Source organism: Ambystoma mexicanum, chromosome 6q, assembly GCF_040938575.1.
Source record: "Ambystoma mexicanum isolate Mex_15411 chromosome 6q, UKY_AmexF1_1, whole genome shotgun sequence".
Lineage (NCBI taxonomy): Eukaryota > Metazoa > Chordata > Amphibia > Caudata > Ambystomatidae > Ambystoma > Ambystoma mexicanum.
Window position 1 is genome coordinate 1,135,170,995 of NC_090937.1, and position 20,219 is coordinate 1,135,191,213.

General features: G+C 48.9%; 1 protein-coding gene across 3 annotated transcripts in view; it reads left to right on the forward strand.

The window, feature by feature from the left end:
- The window catches only part of GABRG1 (gamma-aminobutyric acid type A receptor subunit gamma1), a 916,720-nt gene that overhangs the window by 855,420 nt on the left and 41,081 nt on the right, over positions 1 to 20,219 (forward strand). For all 3 annotated transcript variants that reach the window (XM_069631726.1, XM_069631725.1, XM_069631724.1), the window contains exon 7: positions 9,768 to 9,920. In XM_069631726.1, the coding sequence (XP_069487827.1) occupies positions 9,768 to 9,920 (153 nt within the window). The remainder of the gene's footprint in view (positions 1 to 9,767; positions 9,921 to 20,219) is intronic.

Consider the following 20,219-nt stretch of genomic DNA (forward strand, 5'->3'; position numbering starts at 1 on the left):
GGAGCTATGGCATCCCCACTTACTCCCTGTTCACTGGTATTCCCCATGCATGAGTCATTTTTCTTAAGTCTGTCCCTTTGTTCTTTTGGAATTCCTAATGTTTCTTTTTCATTTGTGCAAATCTTTACTGTTTTATTTAGCTCTAAGTTAAACCGTACCTCTTTTTTAGAAGTATTTGCACTTTCTGTCCCAATTTCATTTACTGGTACTTTCATTTTTAATCCATTAGGCATCTCAGAGTCGTTATGCAATATTATATTAGAGCAATCTGTCATTTTGGTACTGCATTTATCATGAGTACTTAGTCACTTTTCGGAAGCCCCCCGGTCATTGCTATGGCCATCAGCCCCCTCTTTGGAAGGTTGTTTTTGCACTGTATAGAGCTTTCCTATTTGCTCAGCTAACATTTTCACTTGGGCCTCAAGGCACTGGAACCTTTCCATCTCTCTAGGATCTCCTTTCTGTGGCCTAAGTCGATATTGGTTGTTTTCCCCCTGATTGGATCTATTCTGATACCTCTCAGGTGATTGATGTCGGTTGGGATGGTTTCTGAACTCTTGATTCATTTGTGGAGGGGAGCGGGTTGCACCCATCCTTTGATTATAGTCCCCTGGTGGGGAATCATTGTACTGGCGTGGACTGTAGTTCACGTTTTGCCTCATGTCCTGTCTCTCAGATTGTGGGTACTGGCCCCTATGTTGATTTCCATTATCAGTAAATCGATCCACATATCGGGGCCTATCCTGATTACCATATATCATGGTGCTGGGATCAAATCTGCTCTGTGTCCGCAATGACTGGTAGGGACCATCATTTCTTTGATCTTGATTTTGTCTCTGGTTATTGTTCATACCTGCCATATCAGACCGGTATCCTACCCGGGGTCTGTCCCCTAAATACCTAGGGCTGATGTAGCTCTCTCTATTACTAGGATCATGTGATTGGAACATTGGTACAGGAAATGGCGATCTTTGTTGATTACCCCTTTGTTCAGGTGTCACATTATTTTTACCTTGGCTTTGAGCAGACTCAAGGGACATTTTGGCTGACCTGATTTCCATTACTGTGGCTGAGGGTTCTTTAGATTTAGGTCTAGTATCTTTCATTTTATCACTTTCTCTACCCTGACAATAGAGTACCTCATATAGTTTTGTGCTTTGATGTACAATCCATTCAAGGGACTTGTCACGGTCAAATTCACGGACCAATTGGGATATGATGTCTTTCTGTAGCCCATAGAAGTATGCAGTTTTAAACTCATTGGAATTTGAGTCAAAAGATACATCAAAGCGAGAAAATGCTCTTTTTAAGTCTTGTAAAAATTGGCGAGGGGATATATTAGGTCCAGCAGTAATTGTGTACGCGACTTTCTTTGCCTCCTGCAATGACTGAAAAGGAGAAAAATGACGCCTAATTTCTTTTTCAAACTCCAGCCATGTCATATTCTGCTGTTCATTTAATCCCCTTATGATGCTGGCCGTCGGGGCATCTAAAGTTAAATGAAAATATTGTCTGTACTGTTCCTTAGGTATCTGGAGTGCTTTAAAAATGTCATGCACCGCTTATAAGTGATCCTCAATGCAGCATTCACCTCCCTTTTTAAATGGTTTGATCAGGGCTTTAATGGATTTCATTATTTTTATGGGGCTACTTGTTGCAATACATGGAATTGCACTATTTTGTGATTCAATCCTGTTTTCAGGTGTATGATATTGGTGGCTGCCCCCAATGGGAATATCCAATCCCCCAAGGGCGCTGCAACCAAGTTCAGTCACCGGCCCAGTCACTGGAGCACTAGCTCTTTGGGCAGAGCTAGAATTCACCTCCACTCCATTGAATGTGGTACCCTGCCGCCTCTCCTGGGACCTGGGAATGCACATTTGCTGTTCTAGGTCCTTACACTTTTTAAGGAGTCTGGTTGCTTCATTTTGCAAATAATTATTTTCATCACTCATTTTATTAATCACCTCCTGCATTTCGTACATTTGCATTTGGCATTCATTGAACTCTTTATTTCTCTTGTCTCTTTCTTGGATCATTTTAATCATTTCTTGTTCTGCACTCTGGAGATCACCTTCTTTTTCACAATGTTCTTTTTGTAAAATCTGCATTTCTGAAACAACCTCATCTTTATCCTGCCTAATGTGATCCACTAAGGCTTTTAAGTGTGCCAATTCTTGCTCACTATCTTCAAATTGTTTCTTGCTTTTGGATAACTGAGTATCAAAGTCTCTGCATTTTAATTGCATGTCTTTTTGGCATACATCCAATTCTGCTCTCAACATTTCCTGATTTTTACTTGCCCCCTCTAATTCAGTCGTTAACCTGTTAATTATCTGAGTATCATTCTCTTGGATTCGCAGGGACTTGTTTAAAATAAACCATATTTTGCCGCATAGCCGTATTAAACAGTCTTTCTCTGCACTTTTATCGGCTGCATTCAATAATCTTGTAAGGCAGACCTGAATTATGTTGCCTTCTGCAAAAATATTGTCTAGTTTTTCTTTCTGCACCTCACCCTGAATGCGGTTACTCCATTCTAACGTGCTATTCGAAGACCAATTCCCATGTGCAAATAACTTTGCCTCTAAATATTGCACTAGATCTGAGAATGTGGTTTCCCTTTGTGACATTCTGAAATTCGTTTTTAGTGGCACACTGCTATTATAAAATGGGTTCCCTTTAATGTGCAAATGGCAGTGTGAGACACGCTTGCCACGCCCAGTAGGTACTCTATGATCACTTTCCCGGCCTGCAACGCACCATAAATATGTAGGGTATTTTGTGGAGATTTGGGGCCTGACGGTATTTTATTACCGCCGAAAAATAACTTAGCAATAATCACTCCTCGTATTCAGATTGGGCCCTGTACAACAATAATACAGTGGACATGCATTATTTCAGCATCCAGACATGCATATTTGGTATGCGTGGTTGGTATGCGTGGTTGGTGGTATTTTGGTGAGCATAATTCCCTTGTTTTATTTGTGGCCCCAATGTCCAGAATCCCTTATCTTTGCTTAGATTTTTTCGTGTAATCACTAGAGAGACCTCAGACCTACATTTTAGGAATACCCCATTTTCAGTGTTAGTGTTAGTGTGCCACCATGGGCGATCTCACTGACTTATTTACGACAGAGAGCTATATGTGGTAATTTCGTGGTAATTTCCACTACCTTATATACGGTAGGGAACTATGTTCAGAGATTCCCTCTTCCCGTTGGCTCATGTACCTCCAACGAGCTATGCTACAAACAATCACAACTGTTCATACTGAATCTGACATGCATACATCTGTCTTAAAATGACCATTGCATTGTTTAAAAATCTCCCCACATCATCAGCATTGTAATGGTAAATAGTAAACACACCACCCGTCTGCTTTCAAATATTTTTCTGTATTATAAAAGTTGCATTTAAACACGATCTCATTCTTTACAGAAATAAATACAATAGCACAGTAACAGCTTTGTCTATGACACACTGCAAAGAGAGTGGCGGAGAACAGAACTCAAATTGCAACATTAGCATTTGATTAAGGCATGCACAGGAATCCTACACTGACTGCATATTTTCATACACACTCAGCTCCCACACTTCTGTAATTACCTTATCTCTTTAGTTGTTCTCTTTCTGAATGTGGCTCCCTTGAAGATTAACCCCAGTGAAAACGAACGCTTTTCGTTCTCAAACTGGGGTTATTATCTGGAATCCTCAGCTTCTGCAGATAGGAATGCCTCAGCCAGGGGAAAGGTCCTTCTTCCAGCTCTGCCAAATCTTGACTGCCTTTCTTCTTCCTCAAACTCCCCCCAGCAAAACCTGATCACTCCCTCTAGCATGATACTTGCTATGACGCTGCTCCAATCAGAATTAATCACGCCATCTCCTCCTTCTCTACACAATGGCTCATTTTTATAGTAATACTTTGTAACCAACTGATTTCCTGTTCTTTCGAGCCCATTTGCTTCCTGTAGTTATGTGGACAGGGCAGCAGAGAGAACAGAAAAAAAAATGGATGTGCGTTTAAAAGTTCACTTTCAGAATAGGCCTAATTCTGCAGTGGAGACACATTTTTATTAGTGGATTATGTTTCATTAGTCAGGTTAGTTATAAGTTATGTTAGTTGTTATTTTCAAATGTGTCTCTCGCACCATAGGCATTTCAGGTGAAAAATAGTGTGCATTTTTAAATGAGCACGTGTGCTTTTAACTGTAAGAATAGATTTGCATCTTATATGTTAAAATCGTTTTTGACTGAATAGCCTGTCTTTTCTTGTTAATCTGGTAACACATATAGCAATGCACCGCACCCTTGTGGTGGTGCTGCAAAAAAGAATTGCTACCTATGCAGTAGTGCTGTACTCTGTGCTGTTTGCTACCTGTGTAGTAGTGCTGTACTCTGTGCTGTAACACGCCAAATATCCTTACAGACCGGAGTGCTAGAGTACACTTGGTTGACAAATTCTCCATGGGCGCCCCATCTTACATGGAGTCCCTCAGGGAGCAAGCCTGTCGCCTTTACTGTTTAATCTATACATTAGAAGTCTCTGCAAGCTTTTAGAACACATCAGCGTATTTTTCACAAATCACGCTGATGATACTTAGCCCATTTTTTTTACTAAAGGGCGATTACATCACTGAAAATAACAGAGTTGTACCACATAGAGAATTGGATGCAACATCATTGGATGTGCCTAAACAACACAAAAACTGAACTGATGATCTTTGGTATGCGACAGGCTAGAGTGAAGCTGGGGATAAAATACCAGACCTTTACCATCAAAGAGGCCAAAATCCCAGTGATGCCCCATGTTAAAACGCTTGGGATGATGGCGGAAGCATCAGTGGGATCTGAGTGTCAGGTTAACTATCTGCAGAAAAACAACGCCTACTATTTACTTCTACTGAGAGCTATTAGACCATTTATTAACGAAGTAAACACTGCAACCATTGCTAAAGCCATTATATTGACGCACCTTTTCTCTGGTAATGCTCTACTGTTGGGAGCCACAAAGAGGGATATACAAAAGATCCAAGTTATGGAAAACAATGCAGTTCGCATAATCAAGGGCATTACAAATAGAGAACATGTAACAACAGGGAGAAGAGCCCTTCACTGGTTAAGAGTGGAGGAAAGAGTAAAATTCAAGGCCATAATGATAATCCATAGATGTATACAAGGAGAGGCCCCGAGCTATTTCAAGAAACAATTTTCCCTCTATACACCGCAAAGATGCCTAAGATCAGCTGACAGTGGCACTTTGAATATTCCCTGTGTAAATAGAGCACTCGGGTGAGGGAAATCTTTCCTAGTCAAGGCAGCACAATATTGGAACAAACTGCCTATGGCATTACGGCAAGAAGTGAATTATCTGAGCTTCAGGAAATCGCTGAAAACCTTCTTGTTCCAATGATATGTGCAGACCATCATAACCTTCAGACGTAGTCAAATGGAAAGTATTATGTGAATTTGTTCTCTCCTTGATTCCCTGCGCCCTGATGCCTGCGGGCTATTGGCGCGTTAGAAGCATGCACATAACATAACATAAAATCAGTAGAAAAAACTGTCTATGAATTATCAAGGCTCTGTTGGCCCAGACATGGCACACAACTGAAGGGTCCTACGGATTACTGGGACTGCATTGATGTTCCAGAGGACTGTAACCGTTGTAAAAGCTTCCCGGCACTGCGGAACCCAATGCATGTATAAAACACTGTAAAATGATGCCTTCCATCAGTGGTCCTGTTGCCATCCCTATCATGTAATGGCCGGACAACCCAAAGCTACACAGTGAACATATCTCCCTTCCTAACCAATATCAATGCTTATAGCTACTAACACCATTTTAGTGAAGCACTCTGAAATTGGATGCACCTCATTGGCTGGCTAGTACGGAGTGCAGAATGACCAGGCAACAGACCCCAGGGGAACTCCAACAGTAAGTGGGTGAATGGGGAGGTAAGGCTGGGACACCTGAAAGCGTCTGAGTGTATAATGTAGAGAGAAGGTCACAATGCTGAGCGGATGAGATGAAGTTGCTGCCATTGAGGACAGCTGTTTCAGTAGAATGCAGAGGTCGGAAGCCAGGTTGAAGATGGTCCGGGAGGAGTTGAGTATCAAGGAACTCAAAGAGTCAATTGAATACTGCTCACTCTAGGAATTTGAAATACTGTGGGAGAAGAAACTGGGCAAATGTTGGCTGGACAGGGTAGAATTTAGACCATGTTTCTTAGTGAGAGGGATGACAGTAGCTGTCGTATAAGATGAGGGGAAGTGGCATTGTCAAGAGAGGAGTTGAGGAGAGGCGTAAGATGTGCAGTAACACAGGGAGCTATGTGCTACACAATACGTGGGGGAAGTGGGTCATTGGGGAAACCGGGGGAGGGTTAGACTTGAGTAGTAGAGCAAAATCTCATCAGGGTTGTTGGAGGCAAAGTTAGGCAAATTAGTGGGAGAGGAGAAGAGAAATGGTGGGGAAAAGTGAGCCGGAATATTGGATAGAACTTCATTAGTGAGGGTATTGTGAATGGTAGACATTTTAGAAGCAAAGTGGAGGGCAAGACAATTTGCAGAAAGAGTAGAGGAGATGGAGGTGTGTTTAGGAGGTGAGAGGATTACGATGAGACATTTTTGGAAGCACCTACATTGGTAGGATTGAGACAAAATGAGAGAGATAGAAGTTACAATTGGCAGAGTCAAGAGTAGAGGAATAGTTTTGAAGAGCAGTGAGACAGAGATGGAGATTAGCGGTGTGCCTTGGCCTTTGCCAAGTGCAAAGAAGATTTATCTATATTGTTGTTGTCAGGGTGTGGATTAGAAGTGTTATACAAGGGCATGGAGGGGAGGATTTAGGATTCAGTTTAATAGGGTAGTGAGATGAAAAGGGAGCATAATGGGTGGCGATAAAGTTAGCGAAGGCTTCTTTAGTGGATGGAAAGGTGAGTTCAGCATAGTAGGAGAGAGATTGGTGTAGGTCAGAGAGGTAGATGGGGAGTTTGGAGGAGGTAAACTTGCACTTAGTAATAGTTGTAGTAGATGGAGATGGAGAGTGAGGAAGAAGCAGGAGTGGAGATTGGGGCAAAGATGATAGTTATCAGAGGGAGCAGGCACTGTAGAAATATTAGAGGAGGAGTTCTGAGGGGAGATGAGAATAGGGTCAAGGAGTTTCCAATTTGAATGGGTGGGCAGAGAGTGGACAGAAGAGCATGAGTGGTTAATTAGAAGAGAGTTAAAGACAGTGGATAGAGCAGCAGAGAGAGAAGGGAGGTTGAAGTCACCAATCACATTGATGTGATGAACGGGAGGGAGAGTGTCAATTAGTTGGGAGGTGTGGTCAAATAATTGACCTACCGAACCAGGTGGCCATTGGAGAGGGATACTATGTATGCCGCAGGAGGCAGTGATTGTGGAGATAGTGTTTTTGATTGAGGGAGAATTATCAGGAGATAGGGGAGTAGGGGAGATGGGAGGTTTAGAGGATAAAAACAACCCTACACCACCACCCCTGCCAGTGTGGCAGAGGGAGTCAGTGAAGGTAAAGACAGGGTCATGAAGGGCTGCAAGGGTTGCAGAGTCAGAGGGAGGGATCCAGGATTCATTAAGCGTGATGAGGTCAATAGAAGGAGAATGAGAAAGGAAGAATTCTGAGGTGAAGGAGATTTTATTGCAGACAGACTGTGCCTTCCTAAGAGCAATAGAAATAGAGTGAGGTGTAGAAGCATGGGGTGCTGGGGATTGGTTTGAGAAAATGAGGTGTAATGGAAGTTAGGGTTGGAGTAGCTTTTGTGGATAGAAAGAGTAGTAGAGCGAGAAAAGAGGTGGTGCTGAGGAGAAGAGATGATAGGGATGGGATGAGACTTAAGATGGTTCTGAGCTGAGGAGAATGGAGAGAGAAGTGGAAGGGAAAGGCAGAGATAGCAAGAGAAGTGCATGGTGAGGGTGAAGCTGAGAAGAAGCAATTAAGTGTAATTACAGACAAGTAGCAAGCCAAAGAATTATAGACAAAGAGGCTAGTCAATGGCTAGCCTTCATGCTTCACTTTACCACCATTAACGTGGATGCCCCTGGCTGGACATCCTAGGGAGTCCAGAAAGGATGACACATGCTTTTATAATCCAATTGCCTCGCCCATTGGTGGTTGGTCTCTACTGTTGTCACATGTGTTTCTTAAATGAGGCAATTTGTCCCTGATTGGTGATCTCTGAGGAGCATCTTGTGTCCATTGGCTGGAGATGGGGCTGATTCAAGATGCATTAGATGCATCATTTACATCTACAAAGAAAGGTTTCATCTGTCTTACTCTGGCTATACTGATTAGGTTGTAACTATAGGAAACAATAAAACAATTACCCCCCCCCCAAACCTTGTTGGCATGTGAACAATGGAAACAATACATTACCTATCACACATGGAATCTGTGTCTGCCTGACTTACATTCATCAACGCACTGTTCATGTAATGATCAACCATTTTGGACTGTCCCAAATGAATGCTATAATACAGGGATTTGTCTGGATACCTGAACAGTGCTAATGATAAGAAAAATAGATAATGAAAAGCCTACACAAAAAGCATCTTGGTTTATATTGATATTGCTCACTATATGCTTGAGGACTGCTAAGGTTTGCAGAGTGAGATGGGAACTATATCCCTGGAAGGCACTGTGAGGGTAGCAAAGCAATCTGTGTGCCATATTTGTGCATAGTGGATGTTGCATAGCAAGGTAGTTACCATATCCCAGCATGGCACAGGGAGAGTTGCAAAGTGAGCCAGGCGCTGTGTTCATGTTTTTCACCACGAGGATGCTATCCCAGGATACAGAAGAGGAAACAAAGTTGCTGGTTTAACCCTGAGATTAAGTCGAATAAGGGCATTGAATGTGATCATCCCAAGGCTGAGCTCAAGAAGGGAGCTGGGTGCTATAACTCTGGGAGTGCAGAGTAGGAAAGAGGCATGCTAGTTATGAAGGTCAAGAAGCATACTGGGCAATATAAGGGTGACAAGTGAAAACCAGGAAAAGAATCATGTTCGGTGATATACCCCTGAGAATGATTGGGAAACTAGCCCAGGGAAGCGGTGTGCCGGATCCCTATAACAAGCAGTAGATTTGGGCACTATTAGTTTTTCTATTTCCAGGTTAATTTCATATATCATTTATAGATTCCCATCAAATATGTTATCTTCTCTATTGTATGTTCTTTTGCAATCAAAAGATCATTTCTCTTCCCGACACAACCACATAGTGGAAGAGACCTTTTGGATAAACAACACAAATGATGAATATTGTCCATGTGGATTCTAAATGATATCTTTTATTGGCATTTGGCTTCCATCTAATGCACCCCTCAAAGCACCGCCAGCACTATGGAGGAAGTTAAATAGTGGTCCAAGTATTCATTTGTAGATACACCATTCCTAGATCTATGCAGTTGATTTGGGGGTTATCTATTGTTCTGTAAAGGTGTACAACCTGCCTATTCCACAGACCTGCTGCTATGCTCACAGGGCACTAAAAGAAAACAATGCTTAACATAGCTTAAAATTAAGTTGCTTGAGAGTTTACTTAAGATTTACTAGTCTACAGCCTAAATTAAGAACAACTAACATTTTACTATTATTTAGCTTTTCTTTCTGAGAAGGAAAGTATAGATCTGAATTACAGTGGATATAATAGAATATTTTTTACAGATGTTAGCAAACCGCTTCTTGTGTTAAGGATGTTTTTATACAAAACAAGCTTAACGGCTCCTGTTTTTTCTATCTTTCAGGGGATTATGTCACAATGACAATTTTTTTTGATCTAAGTAGACGCATGGGATACTTCACGATTCAGACCTATATCCCTTGTATACTGACAGTTGTGCTTTCATGGGTGTCTTTCTGGATTAATAAAGATGCAGTGCCTGCGAGGACATCCTTGGGTAAGAACCATTTTAAAAGATTCCAAATTGATGTCATTTACAGAAAAGGATAAATCACACTGGAACTATTGTAAATAGATTGCAATGTATCCAGCACGATTGTAATGAAATCCGACAGATTGAAATTACACGGAAAGTCATCTGTCAATATCATTTGTGTGAATTTATCACTATATCAATTTTGCGTGCAGATATCTGATTTTCCTTTGTGTGTGCAATGTGTACAAATTCACAGAAGAAGATTGTAGAACTAATGGTCCAGGGGATGGCACTTTAGCTGCAGACGTCTTGCCAACCTGGTCTTCCATAAACTATTTTGAAGATTTTGGCGAGATCTAACTGTATTTTAAATCTTAACATGTCACTGCCTTCCTTCTAGATGAAGTTACTACCGGCTTAAAGACTGAAATATGATATTGATCATTCTAAAAGGCGAGATGGCAGTCAAAGGGATGATAAATGAATATGATGTTGCAAGTTAATGGTGAAATAAAGGCATCCATAAGGGAGAAGAAGGAAGCAGATTTACAGAGGATCAAACATAGTGCTCACTTTGAAGATAAAGATGAAGCATTCATTTGCAGCCATAGACCGTACCGTTCACACTCTTGACTGTTTAGCTCTGGTAAACATTCAGAGCTTGAAGACCACTTCAGGCAGAACAACCTTCACATTTCTGGAATTTGTGAAACGGGCAGAGAGGTCTAACCCTACAGCTATTTTGCAAAAGAACCTGCCCACTTTTCAGCAACTGCCCTCGGATTGTGCTTGAAATAGAAGGAGCTAACATAAGCCAGAAGCGAAGCCGGCTGAGAGAGATATGCCATGGAAAATTGTGGTAACATTTCTGCACTTTCCTCTTAAGGAGATGTCTTTCAAGTGAGCTAGAGAATAACAAATCATTGGGCCTCATTACAAGGTTGGCGGTCCGGTAATAACGATACCGGTAAGGCACTATCGGCATCGTTTACGGGACCGGCCCATCACGACCCGGAAAGCCGGTCCTACTGGCATAGACAAGGACCCGCTGTGGCCATGCACCACTGTACCAGCATGCGCGTGGGTGCTGTGCCAGTAATACCGGCATGCCGCAAGATAGAGGACATCATGAGTCTCACAGACATGCACATACCGGCATCCAGATGCTGGTAATAAGGCCCACCATGTGGCCGTCAATACAGGCATCGCAGATCACCTGTTAATGGGAAACTGCATTGTTCCCAACTGCCAGAGGTGCACACAATCAGCACAGGTGGAGGCAATGGAGCCAGGCCCTGCACAAAAGGAGCACACCCACACACCACACCTCTTCCAAGACCAAATTGATACCACTTGCACTCGCCATACTGGAGCTGGAAGACATGCCTGCACTGCTACTCTTTGAGCAGGCAGTACAACAGGCAACACAGAGGAGACACAGGAGGAGAAGGAGGGTGAGACTGGGCCAGAAAATCCCACGAGTTCAGGCAGTAGTTCCCTGCAGGAAGCCACCAATTCCACGTATAAGGGCCAATCCATTCAACTTAACCCCAGCACAGATCCACACCCTGTACCGCCTGGACAGGAACACCATCACCACTGTAGTGGAATTAATACATGAAGACTTGGTCAGCCTGATCAACATCTGCACTGCCATCCCCCCTCTGCTGAAGGTAGCATATGTGCTCCACTGCCTGGCCACAGGCACCTACCAGCACACAGTGGGCCAGCTGCATTGCATCTCTCAACTATGTTTCTCTGGTGTGCTAAACCAAGTGTTGGATGCACTCCTAAAGCATGCAAGGGCCCACATATCCCTACCACGGACACCACAGGAGGCAAATGACACCAAAATAGCATTTCATGCACTCGCAGGCATGCCCAATGTAATTGGTGCCCTCAACTGCACCCACGTGGAGTTGGTAGTCCTACATGCCGTGAAGGTGGTGTAACACAATCGGAAGCTATTCCACTCCATCAATGTGCAGATGGTGTGTGATGCCAGCAAGATGATAACACATTGCTGTGGGGGGTTTGCTACTGCTATAGTTTGAGAATGCAGAGTGGAAGGAGGCAGCGACTGTGTTTGGGGTCCTTGTGCCAGAGTTGATGGAAGGGACTTCTAATGCCTGGGAATGCACAGCAAAAGTTGATTAGGAGGGTATTGAAGTGTAAGTGATTTCAATCCGGCACACACACAGGTCAATGCCTAGCATGTAGTACACAACTGAAATCCTTATTTAATTTTGACTAAAAGTTCTTTATTCTGAACGATATACCACTCATATCACGCCCCCCCCCCGGCCACAATATGTCTTAAGAGGTACACAACAATCACCAATGGGGTGAGGTAACACTGATTAATCTCTTTAATACACAATGAGTAAGTAGTGAGTGAAACAATTCAGCACAGAAATACTTTTGTGTGGGTTCAGATCAGATACCACTGTGGTTATAGGTTCCCCCTGCACTCCCATCAACCCCCAATAGGCAATGTAAAGAGATAGGAGGAGAGAGCAAGTATTCAGGAATGGCAGAATTCAAACAGAATATCAATCTCACTTTCCCCCTTTCACACACAAGGGAAAACGGAATTGACTGTCAAGTTGTCAGAATGGCTTTTAAAGTTATCAGTAAGATGGACTGGGCAAAAACACCAACAGGGTAATTCATAGAATTTCGCAGAAAAGTGTCGCAAGCGGCTGGCGCAGAGTGTCCGCGTGCGATTGTCTGCGCCAGGGACATGCGCTAAAACCGATTTCCGCGCACAGCGTATTCATGGATTTTAGGCTTCCAAACCAGCCGTGGCGCAGAGTATCGCAGCGACCCTGCAGGCCAGTAACGCCCCCAAGAACGCCCTCGCGCAAGGAAAAGCCATCAAAATCGCTAAATCATCGCAAAGGGCAGCGCTAACCCTGGACCAGTCCACAGGGCTGCCAAACAAGGAACGCAAAGCGGGTAACGTGCATATCAGGGGTACGCATGAAGTTATACACGCGATTAGCCAGGGTACGTGTATTACAGGGGTACGTGGGAATTATCACACGCGATTTGGCTGGGTACGTGTATTACAGGGGTACACGGGAAGTTCTACACGCGATTCGGCTGGGTACGTGTATTACAGGGGTGCGCGGGAATTCTCACATGCGATTTGGCCAGGTACGTGTATTACAGGGGTGCGCGGGAATTATCAGACGCGATTTGGCTTGGTACGTGTATTACAGGGGTGCGTGGGAAGTTCTACACGCGATTGGCCAGGGTACGTGTATTACAGGGGTACGTGGGAATTATCACACGCGATTTGGCTGGGTACGTGTATTACAGGGGTACACGGGAAGTTCTACACGCGATTCGGCTGGGTACGTGTATTACAGGGGTGCGCGGGAATTCTCACATGCGATTTGGCCAGGTACGTGTATTACAGGGGTGCGCGGGAATTACCAGACGCGATTTGGCTTGGTACGTGTATTACTGGGGTGCGTGGGAAGTTCTACACGCGATTGGCCAGGGTACGTGTATTACAGGGGTGCGTGGGAAGTTCTACACGCGATTGGCCAGGGTACGTGTATTACAGGGGTGCGTGGGAAGTTCTACACGCGATTGGCCAGGGTACGTGTATTACAGGGGTACGTGGGAATTATCACACGCGATTTGGCTGGGTACGTGTATTACAGGGGTACACGGGAAGTTCTACACGCGATTCGGCTGGGTACGTGTATTACAGGGGTGCGCGGGAATTCTCACATGCGATTTGGCCAGGTACGTGTATTACAGGGGTGTGCGGGAATTATCACACGCAATTAGGCTGGGTGGGTCCTCACAGGTGTTCCCTGTACACCCTCCACGGCCCCTGCAGGCAGCCCACAAAACAGGGGACTACCCTGCACACCTGCTCATGTCCCCCTGCACCCCCACCCCCCAGCAGTGCAGGGGCAGCCCCCACCAGGCCCCCACTCATGTCTCCCACCACCCCCACCCCCCAGCAGTGCAGGGTCACCCTCCACCAGGCACCCACCCATGTCTCCCACCACCCCCACCCCCCAGCAGTGCAGGGGCACCCTCCACCAGGCCCCCACCCATGTCTCCCACCACCCCCACCCCCCAGCAGTGCAGGGGCAGCCTCCACCAGGCCCCCACTCATGTCTCTTACCACCCCACCCCCCTGCCACCATGGGCAGCCCCCACCAGGCCCCCACTCATGTCCCCATGCACCCCCACCTCCCGGCAGTGCAGGGGCAGCCTCCACCAGGCCCCCACTCATGTCTCCCACCGCCCCCACCCCCCTGCCACCATGGGCAGCCCCCACCAGGCCCCCACTCATGTCTCCCACCACCCCCACCCCCCAGCAGTGCAGGGTCAACCTCCACCAGGCCCCCACTCATGTCCCCCTGCACCCCCACCCCCCGGCAGTGCAGGGGCAGCCTCCACCAGGCCCCCACTCATGTCCCCCTGCACCCCCACCCCCCGGCAGTGCAGGGGCAGCCTCCACCAGGCCCCCACTCATGTCTCCCACCACCCCCACCCCCCTGCCACCATGGGCAGCCCCCACCAGGCCCCCACTCATGTCTCCCACCACCCCCACCCCCCAGCAGTGCAGGGTCAACCTCCACCAGGCCCCCACTCATGTCCCCCTGTACCCCCACCCCCCGGCAGTGCAGGGGCAGCCTCCACCAGGCCCCCACTCATGTCTCCCACCACCCCCACCCCCCTGCCACCATGGGCAGCCCCCACCAGGCCCTCACTCATGTCTCCCACCACCCCCACCCCCCAGCAGTGCAGGGTCAACCTCCACCAGGCCCCCACTCATGTCCCCCTGCACCCCCACCCCCCAGCAGTGCAGGGGCACCCTCCACCAGGCCCCCACCCATGTCTCCCACCACCCCCACCCCCCAGCAGTGCAGGGTCACCCTCCACCAGGCACCCCCCCATGTCTCCCACCACCCCCACCCCCCAGCAGTGCAGGGGCACCCTCCACCAGGCCCCCACCCATGTCTCCCACCACCCCCACCCCCCAGCAGTGCAGGGGCAGCCTCCACCAGGCCCCCACTCATGTCCCCCTGCACCCCCACCCCCCAGCAGTGCAGGGGCACCCTCCACCAGGCCCCCACCCATGTCTCCCACCACCCCCACCCCCCAGCAGTGCAGGGGCACCCTCCACCAGGCCCCCACCCATGTCTCCCACCACCCCCACCCCCCGGCAGTGCAGGGGCACCCTCCACCAGGTCCCCACTCATGTCTCCCACCACCCCCACCCCCTGCCACCATGGGCAGCCCCCACCAGGCCCCCACTCATGTCTCCCACCACCCCCACCCCCCAGCAGTGCAGGGGCACCCTCCACCAGGCCCCCACTCATGTCTCCCACCACCCCCACCCCCCTGCCACCATGTGCAGCCCCCACCAGGTCCTCACAATCCCCAATCATGTGCGTAATGGTCAGCCTCCACAGCCAAAAAGCCCTACCAAGTAACCCATTCACCCACATGGAAATGAAAACACATGTTACACCCCCAATGTTCATGAAGCAAATGAACCCATGTCCGTCACACACATATTTTCAAATTGAATGGGAAAACACACAACATGACATGCATGAAACCAATGAGATGAAACCACACAGTGAACAATGGGAAAAAAAATGTATTGGACAAAAATACGAATGGTAAAGAAAGAAAAATAACTACAATGTAAATGTGAAAAAATAAGCTGCATGTCCGCATAAAAACACAAAAGTAGAAAATCAATTCCAAAAAATGTTGTCCAAAGTGAAATGTAAAAACTCTCCATGCAACAAAGAACTATGTACAAAAATAACAAGGGTCCGTCATCACAACTGAACTAAGGAAACCTCCTAAAAAACCTACCTAAATATCAACTATATACAAAAAGTGGAGCGGTGTCCGTCGACTCCAAATCATAAGAAAAAACAAAGGAAACCTAAAACTAAAGAACTATATACAAAGGCGGCGGGCAAGTCCAGCGGCTCACTCCGTGGTGTTCCGGGCCAGGGCATCATCGAACTCCTGTTCGATGTCCCGGAGGCGGTCCAGTTCCATGGCCCCGAGGGTCCGCAGGGACGACGCCGTGTCCTCCTCCAACCCCCTGCGGATTGCCTCGAGGCACTCGGCCCGCCTCAGGGCCCTCCGCATGGAGTTCTCTGCCCTGACCATTGTGAGCCGCGCCTCTTCCGCCCGCCGCCGCTCTGCACCTATGCCGTGGCCCAACCGCTGCCACACGGAAGACACTCTCTGTCCTGGGTCCTCCTGCCCTCCGGCCAATGCCTGCCCCTCCGATGTCGAAGGCCCCGAGCCTTCATGGCTCCCACCATGTTGCTGCTGCTGCTCTGCCTCTGCCCGTGCACTGCCTCCTGCTGCCTGCACATCCTCCGCCGGCTGGGGTGCAGTTGTTGATATGGCCACCCCTGCTGGACGTCCGACTCCCGACTGTGGCAGGGATGCCTCCTCCACCAGCCTGGCTGCACTGTCAGAGGCAGCTCCACAGGGCACCCAGGTGACTGATGGGTGGGAAGATGGCACAGAGGACGACTGGCGCGTAGGGGGTCCAGTTGAGGAGGGGGTCGGAACAACCCCATCAGACGGAGGAATCCGGTCTGGGTGACCTGTCCCAGCAGGCTGACGTGGTCAACGAGCCATTCGAGATGACGTGCAGTCTCTCCATGAAAAGACTGCAGGTCACCTCGCATGGCCCGTTGACGCAACGCCACACCAGCCAGGACAGGCTCAACCCGGACCTGGATAGCCACGTCCGCAGGCAGAGGAAGGCCAGTTGACGTCAGCTCATCCCCTGCCTGGAAACGGGTCTGGACATAGGCATCCCTGCTGGTGCAAGATGATGCAGGGACAGGATCGGGGACAGGATTGCACACAGGCACCTCCGCGGCGGCCTGTGCTGCCTCCTGTCCCTGGTCCTGGACTGCACCACTAGCACCAGTGGGATCCCCACCTCCAGACCCCGTCTCTGGTGCTTGCACGGCCTCCTCCTCCACCAGACCCCCCACCAACCTGGATGACTCCGTGCCATCTTCCCCTGTTGGGCCCTGTGGGGTCCCAGCTGCCCCTTCTGATGCCGAGGAGTCCAACTCCAACCTCCGCCTCTTGGACCTCCCCCCGGCAACTGCGGCCTGCGACGCGGCACCGGACTCCTCACTCCCCGACGAGATGACAACACGGGAGGGGAGCCGGGCCTTGCGTCTCCGGCTGGCGGTCGGATCCCCGCCACTGTGCTCCACAGCACCTTCTCCGCCCTCTTCATCAGTTGACGCTGCAGACAGGGAGAAACAAAACACAGGCATCAGGGCACTGTACAATGGACACATACACACATGACAGTTGCACATGAGTGGCATTGGCAAACCTCAGACATGTCATCACAATCCCCAACACACATGTCATTGCAACTTGCACACATGAGCCATACCACAGCCATATCGCAACTGCCACCACCATCCATACACATACAACAGCATGAGCAGCCAAAGGTGAGCCAGACATCACATGCAACACAGGAAGTGCACCACACATGTAGACACACCACCACACTTGCATGCATGTGTACACCTCTGCCAAGTGTCGCACTGTTCAGACGGGCATCCATGTCACATCTGCCAATCAGGCTTACACATACCGCAGTCACATGCATCCATGTTGCATCACTGTTGCACCCTTGTCAAATACACACACATGCACATGTACACAGTGCTCATACATGCAGCCCAAAACAACATACATGCGTGACATCACGGACATGTCTACTTACATACACATACATACAAACATGTGTGCACGCACAACTGCATTTGCCATGCAAGCCTACACACACAAGCACCATCCATGTCTCACACATTACAGCCCTCGCATGTGTCAGCCCCACGGCCATGTACACCCCCACCCATACTCGACCCCATACAAACAGATGTGCAACCTGCACAATACCGAATAATCACCACACGCACTGCTCACAATCAGGATGCATGTACACTCACCGCTCGACTCCAGACGGGTCTGCTTCTCCAGGACCTGGACGTGGAGCGCTGGGGATATGCGTTCCAGGACCCCCATCTGTTCTTCCGACAAGTGGCCCCGGCGCCCCTTGGCATCCGCTGCCTTCAAGAGGCGCCGGGCCTTGTTCAGGGTCCTGGACCTGAAGTCCTCCCAGCGCTTCCTGACATGTTGTAAGTCCCAGACTGCCACCCCCTCCGCGTTGATGGCAGTCACAATGTCAGTCCAGATCCGAGTCCGTCCTTCCTTGTCGGCGCGGGAACTTCCGAAGAGGGCATCATACTGCCCCAGGACTTGCTCCACCAGGACACCAACTTCGGTGGCACTGAAGCTGGTGCCCCTCTGCCTCTCTGGCCGGGGGTTGTCAGTGGTCACAGATGGTGTTTGCCCCGACATGACAACCCCAGAGGCAGGAGTGGGTGGGCAACTGGGTCCTGGGGCTGGGCTGTGGAGCGATGGAATTCCAGTTGGGAGTCTTCGGTTCCAGCAGGGGTGGTCACAGCAACAGCACCCCTGGCTGATGTGCAGGCAGCAAATGGCAGTGCACGTGGGCAGCAGGCAGTCAGGCAGCAGCAGATGGTAGGTGGGAGCGTGCTCGGGGCTCTGGGGGGCAGTAGTTCGGCCTTCTGGGCAGGAGCGTGGTCTTCCGTGTGCTTACGCGTGGCCAGCTTGGTACGGAGTGATTTGGCACGTGAAAATCCTGCACGTCAGCGTGAAAATCGAGGAAAGGCCCTTAGCGCGTAAGCGCGTCAGCACGCATACGCGATTCTATTGGACCAAAGGCCCTCAGCGCGTAAGCGCGTCTGTGACGTGACCCGCACGGGTGTTTCCCACACAGCACGTGATGACAGAGCACACGTGGAAAGACTGCACGTCAGAGTCTCATCGCGTGTGATTGGTGGAAATGGCCCTACACGCAGAAGTGACAAAGCGTGTAATTGGTGGAAATGGCCCTACACGCACAAGTGACAAAGCGTGTAATTGGAGGAAATGTCCCTACACGCAGAAGTGACAAAGCGTGTAATTGGTGGAAATGGCCCTAGCGCGTACACGCCGCGTAAGTGACGCTGGACGTGTGGCCCTGTATAAAAGGTACTTGTAGAACACGTTTACCTTGTACGTGCTTTTCGTGGAGAGCGAGTGGGTGAATTCTGTACTTCTTGTCGTTTCACACGCGATTTACTTCACAGCGTTTCAAGTTCGTATTCCCTGTTACCTCTGACAGCTTTTTCTCTTTTTTCTCTTTTACTGGTTTACCTGGGCCTGTTCCCTCAAACAGTGTTCCCTTCTACTGTTGTCCTGTCTCCTCAGACAGCGTACAAATCTTCTTTTGGCGGGGGTGTTGCCAACCAAAAGTGCTCCTTTTACACGCTCGTTTACCAGGCAGACGGTGAGTCACGCACGTATCTAACATCTGTGCTTGCCCCGTGTGTAGCCTACCCCTTCAGAGGTCATTCTAGGCTGCGTGTGACACGCATACGTTCATTCTTGTGTTACTGGGTGCCACAGCGTAGTGCAGGTTTTTCTTTCTGCACACATGGTCTAGGAGGGGTTGCGTGCACGTCATCTCCCTTTTTTGGGCCTCCTGTGCGTTGCGTGACCCGTCATCTTTCCCCAGGGGTTACATTCAGCCTTGCTAGAGCACTAGGGTACAATTACCATCTGGTACCCAACCCCTTTGACCCCCAATTGCCCAGGACAATAGTCTACATCCACTCCCATACGCACATTAACATCAGTGCCATGGCTGGGAGGCGAGGATTCCGTAAGGGTGGCAAAGGTGGAAGAGCCACAAGTGGTGGCCGTGGTGGATCCGGTAGGGGACGTGGTCGTAACTTGCAGGGTGAGCCTGTCCCCCCATGTGTGGAGGACCAGGCACGGGCACCCATAACCCCTCCTCCCCCCCTCCCGTTGAGGCTGATGTGGCTGACACCATCCATGCTCAGCCCTTGTTGGACCAGCCCATTGTGGCACCAGACCTGGCTGACTCCATGGCTGACTTCCAGGTCAGCAGGGCTACGACAAGTGCGCTGGTGCACGTTGATGCCATCATGCCACGTGGATCTGGGGCAGCAAGGTCATCTGCTGCACCAAGGAGGCAGGGCGGAGAGGCTGCAGGGGCAGCTGCGGCTCCATCCACCCCAGCCCTCACACACCCAGCCAGGACAGTGTCGGTCCTAGTCCATGCTGCTGACATTCCCCCTGACACCATCACACTAGAGCCAATGCCTGCACCAACTCCCATGCTGAGTGTGCAATCCCACACTCCTGATACAGAGTCCACCAGGGCTCCTGCCCCTAGTG